The following is a 19,861-nucleotide window of genomic DNA, read 5'->3' as shown; positions in this document are numbered from 1 at the left end:
GACATTTAATTTTGTCACAATATGAATGAGTTTAATTAAAAAAATCTTCATCCGACGAATTTTTGTAGGTCATGTTTATATCAGTGGCTTGCAAATCACCTAACGGACAATAATTGGTAAAGCCACTTCTCAAAAAAGCGAATCACTACTAGAAGTGATAATTGCTATTCCTATCATTTTGACAGGAAGGTGATTATTTCGTGGTAACAAATGACCTTACGTGATTCCATCCCAGTACTCTTTTGGCTGGATTTGGCATCAGTGCATTTCGCGAAGATAACTTGGTGCAAAGCCAAGGAGATGAATGCCTCCCAACTGTCAATTATATTTGCGAAAACATGTCAAAGGTGCGGATTCCATTACAGCTTTTGGAAAAGACTGAGTAAAGTCTCCAAAATCGTTGGCAAACAGACTGTGATAATGAGCAGCGCAATATCAGTATTTCGCTCTCTGGCGTACAATAAAAAGGATATCGGAATTATCACGTAAAACTATTATAGAGTATAGTAAAGAACAGAACAGTTATTCTCAAATCGTGTTCAAACTTACGGGAACACCCTGTATTAGCAAGGAAAATTTTCTTTCGAGCAAATAATGTCAATCTCGTTTGTTATATTATTATTAAAAATTGATGAAATCAAGTTTCGTATCACACTAATTCGCAGCTAAAAATTACCAAAAATCTTATCTATCCAGTTTCCTCAACGGTGCGACAGAGCATACCCTTTGTTATCCTTACGAAACGAACTCTGCTTTGGCAGAGCACACAAATCCTAATTCGATCGGTTTTCCTGCCATTCGAGCATATGGAGCACTGTAAATAATTAGTGGCTGAATTGTTTCGCAGTAACCGTTTTCTTCCCCCTTTCCCTGTACAGTTTGAAGGTTATTCAAACAAGCGTGGGTCAGGGTTTTTTTTCTCTTCTTCCTGAATAAATACATACTCAATGCACTTCTGAAGATGATTAAATAAACCAAACCGGCGGGAACAAAACAGTTCCCGGTTTCACAGGTGAGTGAGTAATCCTATAAATAAGCATTTTCCAGTTTTTTCAAAAAATATAATGTAGATTCCTTTGCGTCAAATATGTCGGCAATCGCTTAAACTTTAGACCGATATATACTGATACAATTTGGTACTTAGAAAATAACTTAACGGTCGCAATTTAATTGAACCATCTATCACACAAATATTTCAATTTATCGTTTCGTCTGCGCTGCTGCATCCAACAACCGACTTGGCTCAAGATTTTTTTTTTTATCTGTTTTCGGTTATGTTTTTTGTTTGTTTCTGGTATCTGCATTAAGCTGGTGCAATCGTGGATTATACACCAAATTTTTTACTTTCGAAAAGTTCGAAATGCACCGACAGCGAAAAATGATATTTACTTTTTGATTTTAAAGTTTTGCGTTTTTTTTGTTGTTGATGTTCTTTGTTTTTTTTTTCTTTCGCCTTCCGTTCGAGGGTAGCATTACATACATTACATACTAGTATATCAGCTGGGATTCTGTTTGTTTTTTTTTCCTTCTATTTCCTAAAGCCTGTTATAAGAATGATTATTGTTTTCGCTAAGTGAGTTGTTCTCAAGTGGGTATATGTGGGTGTGAATTGATTTATGCTTGCTCACAATTACGCTATCGTGTTTCCGGTTTGCGGTTGTAGTAGAAATGATTCCTTTTCCAGTTGGTTCTCTTGCTGGTGGAAAAATGTTGGGTGGCGTTGCGTATTCTAAACACGCCTGGACGCAGATTACCGGCATACACTAAATCAACGAAAAATTGGACGTTGGTTCTTCCTCAAAAATTCGGTCGACATTTGTTACGTTTGTTGTTCTGTTACTTTAAATATTATTACTTTGTGTATATAAAAATGTTCGGACTGAAAAATGATCATTTCTACTTAACAACCTATCTACGTTGTAAACTTTGCTTAAAAGTGGAGTAATGAGTGATGGATTTCGGGCTGTATATAAGCTACATTCGGGCGTTGAATAGGACTATGACCGCCGCCGAATACTCATCGCGCTAGATGCTTCTGTCAGAACTAACCTAACGGATAGAATGAAGTTTCCACCGCAGCACGAAGTAGGCCACGATCCGTAGCCCGATGAAGAACCCAAACAACGCAGTGGCATCGATCCAGTACTCGGCTTTATCCATCGACATCTCCTCCAGGAACTTTTCCGGATTGCGATAGTGACAGTAGATCTCGTTGCAGTCCAGCTTTTCCCGTTTCAGACCGTACACGGTGACCATCGCCCCTTCGAAACCGTACCGCACGTAACTGACGTACGTCAACCATTGCAGGTAGCTGGGAATGACGTCGAAGTTGACGAAGAATCCGGAGAACAGGATGATGGGGATGGTGGACACGGGACCGAGGAAAACCCCAGTTTCTACGCTCATTCCGGCGCCGATCAGCAACCCAAGGCTTTGCGCTACCAGCGATGTTAGGATGCAAATCAGTACGAACATGCCGACCCGCTTCGGTTCCATCGGTTGAGACGTCAGGTAGTACACCACGATTACGTACACACTGGTGAACACGACCTGTGGACGACGAGAAGACAATTGTGTTAGTTCCGTTGAGGATCAAGACTGTGTTAATCTTATTTGTAGCTTTAAAAAATTCGATGTGTGAGATAAATTGGATCAAAAATCAGATTTACCCGAAGATACGCAATGTGAAAGATCTGGTTACAGCACCTACACAATTTTTACGTTTGTTTATCGTACTTACAAGTAGTTCCCGAAACAGGTTTCTGCACGAAAAAGCCCACATTCACAAAACAACTAAAATATTAGTTGTCTATTGTTTTTTTACTTTTTTTTTTATATACATAAAAAATAGGTATAGAATTCGCTCAAACTTTCGAAAATTTTTCCGAGGCCCGGAGGGCCGAATGACATATACCAATCGATTCAGCTCGACGAACTGAGCAAATGTCTGTGTGTTTGTGTGCATGTGTGTGTGTGTCTGTATGTGTGTTGTCAACTAAGAGGTCGAGATCTCAGAGATGGCTGGACCGATTGTGTTCAAACTAGTCGCAAATGAAAGGTCTCCCCGTCACCCAAAACGCTATTGAATGGTTTTGAGATCGGATTTTTACTTTTTGAGTTATACGAAGTTTTATGTCAAAATTTTCAGTTTTTTTACAGTATCTGTCACAATTGACCTTGAAAACAGAATATGTTTTCAGACTTAGATTCCGCACGGTAATAGCTATCCAACAAGCCATAGATTGTTAAAATCCGTCCATTTTTAACGGAGATATCGAATTTTTTGTGTAAGCGACTTTTCCCCCATATTCCAGCAGTAGAAGTTCTGAGCGCTGTCTGGCAAAGAAAGGCTTGGGAGCAACGTAAAACACGATTTTTTATACTGTTACATACAATAGTTTCTAAGTACCAAAAAGACTGTGAACAGCATTATTTTTCATGACATTTTGCCTCGGACCAATTTTAGCACGGTTCGTTTTTGGCAACATAATCGTTCGAATATGACATATTGGAAAGATGGCAGTACTTCCGAATTCTGAACAATTTCATAATTATATTGATTTAAACTGCTTACAGCAATAAATGCTGGAAGAACAAAACACCCATATACCATTTGAATCAGTTCGTCGAGATCAGCAAATGCGTATGTGACAAATAATTTCACTCAATTTTTTACCTTATTTTCGAAGATGACTCAACCGTTTTCTACAAACTCAGATTCATATGAAAATTCGTATGCTCCTAAACAAGGTTCCTGAATTATGTTTGGATCCGAATTCTGGTTCCGGAACTACAGGATGATATGTGAAACGAAATTAAAATTGTGTAACTTATTTTCCTCGTAGATGGCTGAACCGATCTAAGATTCAAATGATATCTAAGAATCATCTAAGATTTGCTGATTTGAATAGTCGACAACCAAATAAACTTATTTCAGTTTTAGTGGTATTCAGTTTTCGATTCGGAAGGCACCCAAATATTTAACTCGTACTACGATTTCTCAAAGATGTCTACACTGATTTTTAAACATATTGAAACAAATGTAAACTAATCAGGTGAATTTGTCTGACTTCGGCTACACCGATTTTCGAATTCCGGCTCCAGTATCGAATCGTTTCTCAAAGCTCAATCGTTTTCTCAAATAAAGCCAAATCGAATTTCAGAAAAAAATTCAAATTAAAATAAACTTATAGTCCCACACAAAATTAGTTAATTTTATTCAATGCTGACTTCCGATTCTGGAATTACAGGAGGATGAATTTTTAAAATTCAATCCGATATAGAAGATGATAATCCCGAAAAGCTTGAAAGTTGGACTCAAAACTATTGCAATTTATTCGTCATATGGCCATACGAATCGGTTTGGTTTATGCTGGTTCCTGAATACTGGCTCTGGAAGTACCTTAAATTACCGTAAATTCTAAAGTGGAACTCACTTCGACATATCATGAGAAGTTTAATCGATTGTAACCTTTTTAGATAGAGTAATGAGTGATTAAAATGTCAAATTGCAGCTTAAAACGACAGTCATTAAAATAATGTCATGAAAACCGAAGAATATTCATGAAAAAAAACACATGCGGATTGATAAAAAAAGGTATCATCTCACTGATAAGTGGATTAAGCACGTTTTTTCCTAAACGGCCGTTTTTCATTGTTCCATGCTGGCAACCTAGCAATCTAATCCACACAAATCGAGCAATGACATAAAAATGGTAAATAAATCGTTTCAATGTCATTTGTAGAACTAGGCAAAGACACACTCCCAGAAGTTACCTGCATGCATGACAGCAAAACGGTGTTTCAATTATTTGAACTGAAACGCCTATTGCAATAAATATTTTTTACTGCTACTCTTTTCGAAATATATGTGGTGATGCAATGTAATTGAATACATTGTTCATTTAGAATACTAGAAATTGAAGTTACGGTTAATTTTTTTTCGAAAAGTTTTAGTAATTCCCGACTTGGAATTCATCAGCTAAATGGTTCACAAGGCCGTAAGTAGTTTTTACTGTACTTGCAAAATAACCCACTGGAAGAGCGTTTCTAATTTCGTTCTCAAGTACAGGGTCCGCCATCTAACATTTTATTTTGAACTAGCGGTTATTTCGACATTGGTAAACATTTAATGTCACGTCTGATTTGACAGAAACTTAGTGTTATCCTTCCGCTGAACGAAAATGGTTGTGTATACGCTTGAGGAACGCGAAAAAATCGTGCCAACTGGGCTTGCGATCAGCTTGAAGAAGACGCCGATTTTTGCCAAAAAAATCATCTTCTCGGATGATGCACATTTTCATCTCGGCGGGTATGTTAATAAGCAAAATTGTCGCATCTGGGGGACGGAAAACCCCCACGTTATCATGGAGAAGCCGATGCATCCTCAGAGAGTGACGGTTTGGTGCGGATTTTGGTCTGGCGGCATCATTTGGCCCTTCGAAAATGAGGCAGAAGCCGCCGCCACGTCCAATGGCGAGCGCTACCGCGCCATGATTAGCGATTGGTTCTTCCCGTTACTTGAAGAGGAAGACTTGGACACCATTTGGTTCCAACATGACGGCGCTCTGTGCCATACAGCCAACGCTACGATCGATCTTTTGCGCACATTCTTCGAAGATCGAATTATCAGTCGAAATTCGGATGTCGTTTGGCCGCCTCGGAGCTGTGATTTGACGCCGTTAGACTATTATCTTTGGGGAGCTTTCAACGATAAGTGTTATGTGGACAAGCCAGAGACAATTCAAGCTTTGAAGGACAACATTCGTGCAGCCATAGCTGAAATAAAGCTGCGTACTGCAAGGCCAGCCGAGGCAGCCATTTGAATGAAATTATATTCGACAATTAATCGGAAGGATTGTACTTTAATATGAGAAAAATAAATTTTGAAATCGAATGAACCGTTTGTGTTTTATTGCATATTTAAAACAAAGTTTCATGGTGGACCCTGATGTTGCCGGTGAACCCATTTGCATTTAAAGACTGTCTCAGAAAGTATGGACGCAACCAAAAACCGCTGCCATTTCGCAATGGTTCAGAATCTGTCAATTTTTATGGCTGCGTCCTGTTGTTTACACTCTCCTCTAACCACTTGTGCAGTTGTTTATTCGTTTTCATTAGTTTGTTTCGAAATGCGTGGACTTTCAGCAAAACAACGTCGAAAAATTATGTACAAATGGTGCACAGAACGCGGACTGTCACTGAGAAAGATAGCAAAAATGGAAGGAGTAAGTGAAAAGTGAAAAGGTCCTGCTAACCCTCAGTTGGATAAACGTATACTGAAGGAGTTCGAGCAAAAGAAGGAAGTTTCAGTTCGGGATGTGGCCAAGAAGTGGGCACTTCGAAGTCAAATGTTCTTCGTGCTAAAGAACGTTTGAATCTTCGAACCTATAAGAAGGGGAAACAACCAAAACGTAGTCCGAAACAAGAAGCATCGATCAGGCCGAGGGTTCGAAAGCTGTACAATTCGTGCTGGAAACTTGAACTGCATAATCATGGACGACGAAACTCACGTGAAACTCGATTACAAATCCTTGCAGGGACCACAATATTATACGGTGCGAGAAGGACAAGTGTTAAACCAGTCCAAGACAGCGACTGAAGTCGAAAAATTTGGTAAGAAAGCTATGGTCTGGCAAGCAATTTGTAGCTGCGGTAAGATTTCGAAACCCTTCATCACCACTGCTTCAATGAACAGCGAAATATACATCAAGGAATGTTTACAAAAACGACTTCTACCCATGATTCGAAGCCACAAGGATCCTGTTGTCTTCTGGACAGATCTTGCTTCTTGTCACTATTCGAAATCAACGGTAGAATGGTATACTACCAAAAATGTCACGTTCGTCCCAAAAGACATGAATCCACCAAATTGCCCACAACTTCGACCAATTGAGGAATTTTGGGCATTAACGAAGGCACATCTTAGGAAACATGTCTCGGCAGCCGAAACCATTCAACAGTTCGAAAAAGAGTGTCAAAACATGTCGCCAAGAAGACTGTACGGAATTTAATGAGGAACGTTCGCAAGAAGGTGCGCCAGCTAGTCTACAATGGCTAAGTAGCAAATGTTGAGAATAATATTCTGTTGTTGTAGTCTAATATTATCAGTATATCGAATAAAATTTGAATATCTGACACTTGTGAATTATTTACAACGAAATCAAAGTACGTCCATACTTTCTGGGACAGTCTTTATTTATTTGTCTTCGAGTTAAAAAAAACATTATTTCGCACAGACTTAGACTTATACTAATTTAATCTAAATCTTATTCTTTGGTTGAAAGTCTTTTTGCTAATATTATATTATTTTAATAAATCAGAACCCGAAATAAAAAAAAGGCGGGTGGGTAATGTCAGAGACATAACTAGATGTCGTGAATACGAAAACAACTGACATGTTCCTTAACACATCCGAATATCAATTAGTTAATCAATTGTATGAATTATGCAAGCATTCCCCTTTTGCACATTTTTCGCAAAAACAAAGAAGGCTTCACTTTTTGTTGAGAGGCTTGTTTCTACCTGATTTCGTTTGTAGCTTTTTCACTAATGGGCGGTCCTAACGGCTATAAAAATAGCCTCATACAGAATTTTAATGTCGATTATTCCATTTCGGATTTGCATAATTTATTGAAAGAAACTATCAATATGCTGAAGGGATTCGTTTCTAGCATTCAGAAGGGTCAAATTGCGTAGTTCTTCACACACGGGGGCACTTTTCGCAAAAACACAGAAGGTTTCACTTGATCTCGATCACTGTGAATTTCACACAGCGAAAAGTGCAAAAATCTAACCAAACTGTTCTAGATTTGCACTAAACTAAGGATATTTCCTTTCGATTTGCGAACAACAAATCCTGATAGTTCTTTAGAAAACTTTGAGAGCCATTAGAACGGCTGATTTTGTGTAATGCTCTCCACCGTTGTTTTTTCACCAATGCTAATGACTGGCAGCTATGACGTAATCGCCCTTGTCGAAAGCGAAACTAGTTGTGCAGACACATCTGCTCGTAGTGGCGATAGAATCCAAACTGATTAGTGATGGGCGAGCGCTCACGAGCCGTTCATTTGAACCGACTCGTAGCAATGAGCGAACGAACCACGGCTCTTCAAAATTGAACCGCGGCTCTCAAGCAGAGTTGCCATTTTAAAATTTGCGTTTCAACTTGGAAAATCTGTGTGCCTGTGTACGCCCATATTTGATTGCGTTGTTGGTTAAACGATGATGTTTTCTAATGAAGCTGTCAAAAATACATAGGAACATTTATTCAGCAATGAATTTTCAAAGAATTCTGTCGTAATAGGAGAAGAAAAATAGATTTTTTTTCCAAATGGAATTTCAACTAATTTATTTCAATATCCCGCTTCCTCGCACACGGACATCTCTAGTTGTGAAACCCAATTTTAGATCGCCCATACCGCTCATGCATTTCCGGGGCTCTCACACTCACTCTCTCGAACCGCTTCTCCACATTGACGTTTATTGAAAAAGAGCCAATGAGCCGTTCATTTGAACCGGCTCTTACGAAAGAGCGTTCGGTTCAGAGCCGCTCATTGAAATGAGCCGTATTGCCCATCACTAAAACTGATTCAAGTTTTGTTGAGAGGCTTGTTTCTACCTGATTTCGTTTGTAGCTTTTTCACTAATGGGCGGTCCTAACGGCTATAAAAATAGCCGCATACAGAATTTTAATGTCCATTATTTCATTTCGGATTTGCATAATTTATTGATAGAAACTATCAATATACTGTCGGGATTCGTTTCTAGCATTCAGAAGTACCAAATAGAGGAACTCACTACGATATTCACCACTTTTCGGAACATTTTTCGTTCAACATTTGTTGTACAGCAGCAGATATTTTGTTCTCTTCCTCAGAACGCATTCTGATTGGCTGGTGTTGACATGGGTCAAATGAAACAGGTTTTTCAATAGTGTACTATTGAAATTCTTCAATGCTTTTGCTATACACGTTTAAGTTGAAAAATTTCGATTCTATTGGTAGTTAGATTATATAAATCCCTTCACAGATCACTGAGCTATGAGCTTTAAAAATACGAGAAAAGCAAACGCGCCTTATGAATTATCCTCTTTAAGTTTAGTTTAGTTTAATTTTGAACTATTTGAGATTATGTCACACAACTGAAAATTTTATCATAAAATTGTGATCATATTCCCGATGGCGTGTAGCAAAGATTATTTTGATTCATTAGATACAACAAGAGATATTCACGATCAAAAACTTATCACTCTCTCAGAGGGTAAATTTTGAAAAGGCACCCCATAGTAAAGTAAGTCGTATTCACGACAAAAAAAGTTTGATGAAATGGGACTGTTGAACCTGCAGATGACCCCGTGAAGTGGTGGTTTAAAGAGTGGTCGAAACTCCACTGTCACTGACAGTGTCCAAAGTACATAGAATGGAGATTAAAACGGGAACAAAATAAACGACAATAATAAAAATACATAACATTTTAGATAGATAATCGGAAAGAGAAAGTGAGCGAGCATGCCATAGTTGGATAGGATTCAGCAGACGAGAAAAATATTCCTCCCGCAGATACTTATTTAGGACTGAAAAGACGAACGCAAGTGTACTTCGAACACATGTTTGACTGGATCCATTATTATACATCAGAGAACAAAATGATTACCCGATAATGGACTGAAGTCAGAACGAGTATTTCCAACCGACACGGTTCAATGGGTCGGGAAGATCATGATGTGGGAATGTCATGGTATACTTTAGGAGGACTACGTCCAAACAGAAATGCAAGTATTAGCGTACATTAATGGAGCGATTAAAGAACGAAATCGCTGTGAAATGGCTTTATCTGAAGCCTCCATACCATGGTTAAAGTCAACGGTTTTGAGTTTCAATTATTTACTCATCCACCTAGTTAACCAGATTTGGCTCCCTCGGATTGTTATCTGTTCCCAAACCTCAAATCATATCTAAGAAATCTATGTGAGTTTTGCATTGAAAGTTCAGACCACTACTTCCGGAACCTGAAATCGAGATCAGTATAGGCAAAGTTCAGAATCAGAAATCAGAACTAATTGACTCAAGTGGCACATTAATCGTGAATCACTGTGCCCTCATCAACTTACCGACACTGCCAAAAATGACGAGTACTTTTCAACTCTAATAGAAGTCATAAATGTGCATAACTGTTGAGAGTTAGAGCACTCAAGATCCGTTCTATCATTTGCGAAAATCGACCTAGTCACTTCAGGTAGATCTATTCTATCGTTCTGTTCTAGAATTTTTGTCCGGTACTTCCGGAACTGAAAACCGGTAAAGCCAAGTTTGTCTAAAAACCAACTAACAACCCCTTTGAATTGAAAAAAAGTTTTGTACTAAATGGAGAAGATTTCTCTGTTTTGGTTGCATCGTTACTTTTAATTACGATTTGAAATTATCAGCACTCATTATCCTTCTGTATTTCCGGAACAAGAAGTTGGATCTCGGTTAAATTAAATTTCATACGGGATAATAACACCTCTTGTTTGAATATAAGTTCGTGAAATAGGCCAAGCAATATCTGAGTAATCAGTTTGAGTAACATTCCGACGTTTTTGATCGCATTCCGTAGTCAAGGATGCTCAGAACCAGGGAAATGTAAAGTGTCTTTAGACTATAAACGTCAGTGAAGTCTCGAGTTTAACTTGGTTAAAGCCGGGTATAAATAAACGATATAAAAAAAAGTCTCGAGTTACACGTTTGATTAGTCCCAGTACTGCAAATGCCTTAGCGGTAACCGTTGAGCAGTGTTCCGGCTGGTAAACGACTGGACAATGCGCAATTCAGGCCCCATTGTGGTTCTTAGCCTCTTGTCCAGTAACTCCTATCCCTACCTCCCCGCGGTGCCGGCTGGGGTACGAGCAACCATAGGAAAGATCGGGTAACCAACCCCGGTGGGACCTTGGTCGTATGCTGACAGGGAAGGGGGTCCTCTTTAGAGGATGTCGGAGCGTCTGTACTCCATGTTAGGAGCGGCTTCAAACAGCGTCTGTTCTGGTATCCAGCGGCTGAGTATGAAATGCTGCATCCCGTCCAGCTAAATCCAAGGTGGCAACCCCACCAACGGGATCGTCCTAGTGCTAGTTGGGACGTTAAACAGAGCAAGCACGATGATCCTCCGGCGAGACAGGGGGTTGGCGTAGGCCTAATAAGCCGCCCATAAAACTTTAATTACAAACAATACAGGAGAGAATATGACCCGGAACAATCGGCTTAGACCCACGCGACGAAATAAGGACTACGATTGGAAACTTGGAACATGGAACTGCAAGTCGCTAGGTTTCGCAGGCTGCGACAGGATAATATACGACGAACTGAATCCTCGCAGCTTCGACGTCGTAGCGCTGCAGGAGCTTTGTTGGATGGGACAGAAGGTGTGGAAAAGCGGACATCGAGCGGCTACCTTCTACCAAAGCTGTGGCACAACGAACGAGCTGGGAACTGGCTTTATAGTGCTGGGCAAGATGCGTCAGCGAGTGATTGGGTGGCAGCCGATCAACGCTAGGATGTGTAAGTTGAGAATTAAAGGCCGTTTTTTCAATTACAGCATCATCAACGTGCACTGCCCACATGAAGGGAGACCCGATGACGAGAAAGAAGCGTTCTACGTGCAGCTGGAACAAGTCTATGACGGCTGCCCACGCAGAGACGTAAAAATTGTCATCGGTGACATGAATGCCCAGGTAGGAAGGGAGGCAATGTACCGACCGGTAATCGGGCCGAACAGCCTGCATGCCGCATCGAATAACAACGGCCAACGGTGTGTCAACTTTGCGGCCTCCCGAGGAATGGTAGTCAGAAGCACCTTCTTTCCCCGCAAGGATATCCACAAAACCACCTGGAGATCACCTGACCAACAGACCGAAAACCAAATCGATCACGTTTTGATCGACGGAAAATTTTTCTCGGACATCAACAATGTTCGCACCTACCGCAGTGCGAATATAGATTCGGACCACTACTTGGTTGCTGTATGCATGCGCTCAAAACTTTCGACGGTGGCTACCCAACGTCGAAACCGAACGTCGCGGTTTAACATCGCGCGGCTCCGGGATACTGGAGTAGCCCAAGATTACGCGCAGCAGTTGGCAGTGGCACTACCAACGGAAGAGCAGCTTGGTGCAGTTACTCTTGAAGATGGCTGGAGACACATCCGATCTGCCATAGGTAGCACTGCATCAGCAACGCTAGGTACGGCGGCTCCGAACGTAAGGAACGACTGGTTCGACGACGAATGTGAACAGTTAGTGGCCGAGAAGAATGCAGCTTGGGCGAGTAAGCTGCAACACCGGACGAGAGCAAACGAGGAGAGATACAGACAGGCGCGGAACAGACTAAACTCGGTATCCCGTAGAAAAAAGCGCCAACAGGAAGACCGAGATCGCGAATCGATGGAACAGCTGTTCCGTGCTAATGACACAAGGAAGTTCTACGAGAAGGTGAACCGTTCGCGCAGAGGCCATGTGCCACAGGCCGATATGTGCAAGGACACCAACGGGGATCTTCTCACGAACCACTGTGAGGTGATCGAGAGGTGGCGGCAGTATTTCGACGAGCACCTCAATGGCGATGTGGCGGAATACGAAAGTGGCGGCGCAGTAACGAACTTGGGAACGCGTGCGGAGGACGATAGACTGCCGGTCCCAGACCTCCAAGAAGTGCAGGAGATGGTAAGCCGGTTGAAAAATAATAAGGCCGCTGGCGTTGACCAACTACCAAGCGAGCTACTAAAACACGGTGGTAATGCACTAGTGAAAGCATTGCACTGGGTCGTTACCAAGATCTGGGAGGACGAGATTTTTCCGGAGGAATGGATGGAAGGAATCGTGTGTCCCATCTACAAAAAGGGCGATAAGCTGGATTGCTGCAATTACCGCGCGATAACTCTGCTGAACGCCGCCTACAAGGTACTCTCCCAAATCTTATGCCGTCGACTTTCACCGATTGCAAACGAATTCGTGGGACAATATCAGGCAGGATTTATGGGCGAACGCGCTACCACGGACCAAGTGTTCGCTATCCGCCAGGTGTTGCAAAAGTGCCGCAAATACAATGTGCCCACACATCACTTATTCATCGATTTCAAATCAGCCTACGACACAATCGATCGAGAACAGCTATGGAAAATCATGCACGACTACGGATTCCCGGACAAACTGATACGATTGGTCAAGGCTACGATGGATCGAGTGATGTGCGTTGTTCGAGTATCGGGGATAAACTCGAGTCCCTTCGAAACTCGCAGAGGGCTACGGCAAGGTGATGGCCTTTCGTGTCTGCTATTCAACATTGCTTTGGAGAGTGTGATAAGAAGAGCGAGGATAGACACGAGTGGCACGATTTTCAGAAAGTCCGTCCAGCTACTTGGTTTCGCTGATGATATTGATATTATAGCACGCAACTTTGAGAAGATGGAAGATACGTACATCGGACTAAAAGCTGAGGCCAAGCGGATCGGATTAGACATCAATGTGTCAAAGACAAAGTACATGAAAGGCAGGGGCTCGAGAGAAGATAACGTCAGCCACCCATTACGAGTTCTGATTGGTGGTGATGAAATCGAAATGGTCGACGAGTTCGTGTACTTGGGCTCACTGGTGACTGCCGATAATGACACCAGCAGAGAAATTCAGAGACGCATATTGTCAGGAAATCGTGCTTACTTTGGACTGCGCAAGACGCTTCGATCGAGCAAAATTCGCCGTCGCACGAAGTTAACTATCTACAAAACGCTGATTAGACCGGTTATCCTCTACGGGCATGAGTCCTGGACAATGCTTGCGGAGGACCAACGCGCACTAGCTGTTTTTGAACGGAAGGTGTTGCGAACCATCTTCGGTGGAGTGCGGATAGAAGACGGTACGTGGAGAAGGCGAATGAATCATGAACTGCACCAGTTGCTGGGAGGACCAACCCTCGTCCAAACGGCCAAGGTCGGGCGGTTACGATCATCAGCGTACATGGTTTTAAAAGACTCTATCTTAGTCTATCACATAGGTCGTTGAAAAAGAGCAGAAAAGGAGGTTCGGTTATTGAGAATATGGTGGGTGAGGAAACAGATCGGTGCCCAATTCGTTCAATTTGGCCATTGTTTTCATTGACTTGTGACACGGTGAATTGTCTTGGCTAAAGATATTTTTTTCTTTTTCATATGAGGCTGTTTGTTCGATTTTGCTCTTCAAATGCATCAGTAATTCAGTAGTATAATCACTTTTGATGGTACTTTCCTTTTTAAAATAGTCGATGTTAATTAAACTCGAACATCGAAGAACTGACGCCATGGTTGTCCCTGCTACCTGTTGCGTTTTCGGATGACTTTCTCCGCCTGAATGCGGATATGACCCCGCCGAAAAATGTTGGATCCATGTTTCGTTCATTGTTTCATGCCAACGCAAGAAATCTTTTCTATTGCGACCTAACAGTGCCGAACAGCACTCTGGATCGTGGATGCGTTGTTGCTTTTGTTCTATTGTGAGCGAACATGGCACCCATTTGGAAAAGACCATTTTAATGCCCAGATTTTCGCGTAAGATCGAAAAAGCATATTCTGTTGATGTGCTAACCATCTCAGCACACCTAATCTCACGAGCTTTGATTTTGCGTTTATTACGATTATCAAAACTTGCCTAATTTTTTTCCGGATGACAGAAATCTTTGTTTTCAATGGATCCGAGTGCGAGTAACACTTCTCAACTCATTGCTGAGTGCCGAACTTTCCCTTTAAAAAGAAATATTTTATCAATACAAGGACTTCGTTATTTTCATGTTTTCGTAAAATAAAAAATAACGAGGTTATGTTGTATATATCGACTGGAAGTGGAGTTAATAGTTTTTATTTGTGGCTTTCTCAGTCTAATTCATGAGGCAGACGATGTATTCGTTAAATTGCCCAATTTAACGAATACATCGTCTGCCTCATGCATTAGACTGAGAAAGCCACCAATAAAAACTATAAAAAATAACGTAACTAACGTAAAAATAACTTATATATCGGTAGGCTTAGTGTTTGTGGGACGATTGACGTAAAAATTTAGCACATGTCATCTGAAGGTTGCTACTTTCGAAAAATAAGATTTGTTTGACATCACAAATATCATCTTTGAGTCAGTCCCGGGACTCTTTGAACAATGTGTTATGTGATTTGTTTCGTGCGCCGTTCGATACGCACGAGACACATTTTGATCGAAAATCAGCTGTTTCTCCGTATTCGAGGAAATTCTCGGTGGTTTCGATCATGGGTTGGCGGTTCAATGCATAGGACGCTGGTCTTACAAGCCAGTTGTCGTATGTTCGAGTCCCGACCGGGAAGGATTCTTATAGCGTTTTCCATTGAAAAACACCGGTGCCAGAGTTGCCAGTTTATTTTTTCAAAAATCTGTCTCTGATTCAAAAATTTATCTGGATTTGTCTGGATCTGGATCTACTACATACAAGGAAATTTTGACCGGGCTTCATTTTCAGCGAGCAAAAAAAAGGTCTCACCACCTACGTATAGAGGCCAAAACCCATAAAGAACTGGGAAATCTGACAAAATCTGGGAAAATCTGGCAAAAGATCTGGTTAGTTAGAGTTAGTTAAAGTGGTTAGTTAGAGTGTCTGACGAAGAAAAGTCTGGGGAGAACGCCAATAGAAATGTAATACCAAGGCATTACTTTTCGATTATGAAGTACTGGATGAACGAGTTCAGCACCTTCCATCAGTGATTTTGAAACTAGTTATGTAGTCCTATGTCAACAGCTCGAACAACCCCACAGTAGTTTTAGGTGGTATTCGACCTTTAAATGCGCAATTTTGTTTCAAGACAAAATACCAAAAACGCTTCAGATTTCGAATTTTCGCGTCTCATGCAAAGTTACACCGAAACAAAATTTTAATCAAAAATCGAATTCTTCCTTTTAAAGGATAAATATAATTTTTACTTATACAATAATACTTCCCCCCGGTACGAAAAATTACCCGTGGGTCGTTCCCCCCGGTACGAAAAATTACCCACCTGGGATTAACATGTTTCACCAGCCCTGGCAGGAATATTTATTCATCTCAGCGAAAACTTGTTTTACAATTAATACAAGCATATCGTGCTTGAATCAGAAAAACAGCGTACTGCGACTTTTCGGACACTGTCAGCTAAAATTTTCATAAAGCTGATTATGATAGTATAAATAATTTTCATTTTACTGTTGATTGGACTGAAGCTCTTAACATTGACGATGTCAATGCTGCAGTACAGACTTTTTCTAGCACTATGAGCTATGTTTTTGATCGCTTTGTGCCTTGTGCCTAAGCAATCCAGTCGGAAATCAATCAAACCGAATTGGCAATTCTAAGACGAACTAAGACGTCTAAAAACAATGGGTAGCATTGCAGCAATAATCTGGTATACCGGCGATTCTTCTGCGAAAAGGCTCTGCCAATTTAGCTGCACCTGTTAGGTTTTTGTTCCACAAATTGCTATCTACCGGAATATTTCCCGACATGTGGAAGCCTTTTGAAATGATCGTTCTTGAAACAATTTTCAACTATTGTAAGCAGTATATTGTCCAGACTCAGCATTTCGCATCTGCTTTCGCTTACGAATTATGTCACAAATTCTATGTCCGTTGGTTATCAAACAGACGTCATTGACACTGATCTCTCGGCAGTCTCCGATAAAATAAACCACGCTATCGCCATTGCTGAACTAGACAAGTAACTAGATCTGATGAGTTTCGCGCTTCATCCGGAATTCCACAAGGCAGTCATCTAGGACCACTGATATGTTTGCTATACTTTGCCGATATAAATTTTGTCCTGGAAGGGTTGCGGCTTACATTTGCTGATCATCTTAAAATTTATAACATAATCCGAATAATACTTGATGCCTAAATCGATTCTAAACAATCGAAATAATCTAAATCCCCAGAAATGTTCGATCATAACATACACACGAACAAAAAATTCTGTTCGATTTGACTACTGCTTTGGTGGTACTTCAATTGACATGTGTTATAGATCTTGGCGTTTTCTTCGATGAGCAACTGACATTTAAGCAACATGTTAGCTACATAGGGGCAGACCCTGTCAGCTTGGAGTGAAATCAATCTTCAGCAACGCCATCGCACGGCATCACATTCAATTGTCAATTGTATGGGGGCGCAGTTTTGCTTTTTTGGCGCGCACGAATTTGACATTCCCCTCCCCTACTTCTATGTATAAGATTGATAATATTACTTGAAATTAAATTAGGAACGAAAGAAGTGTGTAGTAAAAATGTATTATCTCTCAATGATGGTAGAACACGGAGGCGGTTTTTTTTGTGCTCAACCCATGGTATGAAGTTTCAAGCGTAGTACAAAGTATGCCACGAATCGTAACCCGATGAAGATCCCAACCAGAGCGGTCACATCGATCCAATACTCAGCGTCATCCATCGACATATCCTCGAGAAACTTCTTCGGATCTCGGTAGTGACAGTATTCCTCGCTGCAGTCCAGCATCTTCCGGTTCATTCCATAAACGGCCAGCATCGCACCTTCGAACCCGTAGCGCACGTAGCTCAGGTATGTCAACCACTGCAGATACCGGGGAATGGCATCGAAATTAACAAAATACCCGGAAAACAGAATGATCGGAATGGTGGATACGGGACCAATGAAAACACCCGTCTCGACGGTCATTCCGGCACCGATCAGCAGTCCTAGACTCTGCGCCACCAACGATGTTAGCACGCAGCTAGTTACGAACATCCAGACTCGTTTCGGTTCCACCGGCTGGGAGGTCAGATAGTACACAGCAATGACGTAGAGACTTGTGAATACTATCTGCAGAGGACAAAACAAGACGACCGTTAGTGGAGAAGTGGGAAAGAATGGCGACGTGTAATGTGTTTTCGAATACGTTTCGGTAGTTCATTTGATTGTCTTTTCGAATCAACTTATAGTCAGGCTAGTGAGTTGAACTATCAATATTTGAAATATTTGAGGTTTGTAAGGGAAGACGCATAGTATTTTGTCCACAAGAAAATACCATGTGTCCCCATTAGACAAATAGATTTCTGAGGGCTATTTTATGCTACACTTGAAAAATTGCACTTACTTGAAAGGGCAGATCGGCCACGGTTTTCGCGAAATAGAATGCCTTTAGTGAGTACCAATAGTTGAGATGTTCCCTCACGAAGACGGCCATTTCGGTAGGAACTGAAATGAGGAAATGAAAAAATAATCAAGACCACCCCTCCGGAACGGTTCCACGGTATCCACTTACAGGTGAGAATCGTTGGCATCATGGCCGTGAACATCGTGAACATGGTGGTAAAGAACAAACAGCCCGCGTTGCTCATAATCTTCGATGCCTCGTTCCCGATGTCGTAGTAGATCATCCCGATGATGGCACCCACGATCACGTGTGACAGCAGTCTCATCTGCGTGAGGGTCTGATCGCGCATAATCGTGATAAAGGTGCGCTTGAGCAGTATCCAGAACTGCATCCAGCCGGACGTCGGAAAACCGGTTAACTTCTTCGGTACGGTAATACTAACGCTTTCGGTTGAATCCAACAGCGACGTTGTACAGGTGGGTTTCAGCGAAGTCGACGCCGCTTCTCCGCCGCTACTGACTGTACCGGTGCTGGTCACGGCGGTTGCATTGGCGGGTTCATTCAATGGCTTACTATTACTACTACTGCTAGTGCTAGTATTTACTAGGGGGGCTACGAATTTACTGTCATTGTTTAGCTGGGGTTCTGTAGGCGGCATATTGATCGCGGTAAACTCCACCGCCAACGGTTTCGCCAGATCATCGTCTTTGCTAGCCGCCAACGATGAAACAGTGACAATTTTCTCCGCTCCCTGATCACTAACGGTCCCTAACGCTAGGTTTTTCTGGGGTTTGGCTTGAGCTAGTACTGGTTGGTTGTAGTTGTTACATTTGCCATTGTTAACGGCCGTCACTAGTTTACTATTCCAGTCGCCGTGTTCACCGCAGGCAACTTCCATCACTAGAAAGATAATAAATGTGTTAATTTGTTGGGAATTAAATATAGGGTTGTTATGAAATATTTCGAAATCAACACGCGCGAAGTCGAAAACTAAAACGCGTGAGATCCGCGCGAGGTTGTAGAAGAAAACGCGATATATTCGAGCGAAGTGTTTACACCACTATCTTTATGCAGGTGTTACTTTCCGCAGAACTAAAAAAATGATTTTTTTTCCACTCTTGTCTTCTCTTGTTGTCGAATGTTTGTCCGAATGTTTCTCTCTTCCTCCTCATATTTTATTCTTTTATTTGGAGCAGGGAAAGGCGTACTGGAGTTAGTTTCTGCCAAACTTGCTTTCCAGTAGGCATAAAACCTCCACTTCCTTAAATCCAGTACTTCTATAGTAACCGAATCTAATGAAACAATAACATGAGGAACGATAACATTGATAACATTACGTGATTTGAAACATTTGTTAAATATGCGGCACACGCAGGCAATGGGGTCGTTATGTTCATAATTGGTTCTAATATAGAAATCCGAAGAAAATATAGAATCGAAGATTACGACGTCGAATGTCTAATTGTACCAACTGCAATAGCTCAGAGCAATCGGTAACATTTCTGCTGAAATGGCAATTCGCGACTGAAGTAGGTCTGCCACAAGACAAGCCCTTCAAACGTCCGCCTTCGCGACGGACAGGTAAAAAAATCGAAATAAGGCTATCTCCATGGAAGATATCGGAGAGCGAGTCGGACAAATTTACGTTGAATCTCTTCAATGCGTTAGATATCGTTTTCGTAATAAGGTGACCAGATAACAGTAGCATATTCGAGCGTTGAGCGAACTAAAGCGCTTACAAGCAATATACATCATAGAATTTT

The 19,861-nt window shown here is 41.4% G+C and overlaps 1 protein-coding gene across 5 annotated transcripts in view; it reads right to left on the bottom strand.

Moving 5' to 3' along the window:
• Positions 1–601: 601 nt before the first annotated feature.
• The window catches only part of LOC131432673 (ATP-binding cassette subfamily G member 4), a 114,979-nt gene continuing 95,719 nt past the window's right edge, over positions 602–19,861 (bottom strand). For 4 of the 5 annotated variants that reach the window (XM_058599081.1, XM_058599079.1, XM_058599083.1 and 1 more), the window contains 3 exons: positions 18,267–18,998; positions 18,099–18,199; positions 602–2,550 (listed from right to left, as the gene is read on the bottom strand). In XM_058599081.1, coding sequence (XP_058455064.1) covers positions 2,050–2,550; positions 18,099–18,199; positions 18,267–18,998 — 1,334 coding nt within the window. In that variant the 3' untranslated portion in view covers positions 602–2,049. Of the gene's footprint in view, positions 2,551–17,285; positions 17,825–18,098; positions 18,200–18,266; positions 18,999–19,861 lie in introns of those variants that run through there. The other variant, XM_058599080.1, reaches the window with a different exon arrangement.

The sequence above is a fragment of the Malaya genurostris genome, chromosome 2 (genome assembly GCF_030247185.1).
Source record: "Malaya genurostris strain Urasoe2022 chromosome 2, Malgen_1.1, whole genome shotgun sequence".
Classification (NCBI taxonomy): Eukaryota; Metazoa; Arthropoda; class Insecta; order Diptera; family Culicidae; genus Malaya; species Malaya genurostris.
This window is presented reverse-complemented; position numbering and strand designations above follow the sequence as displayed.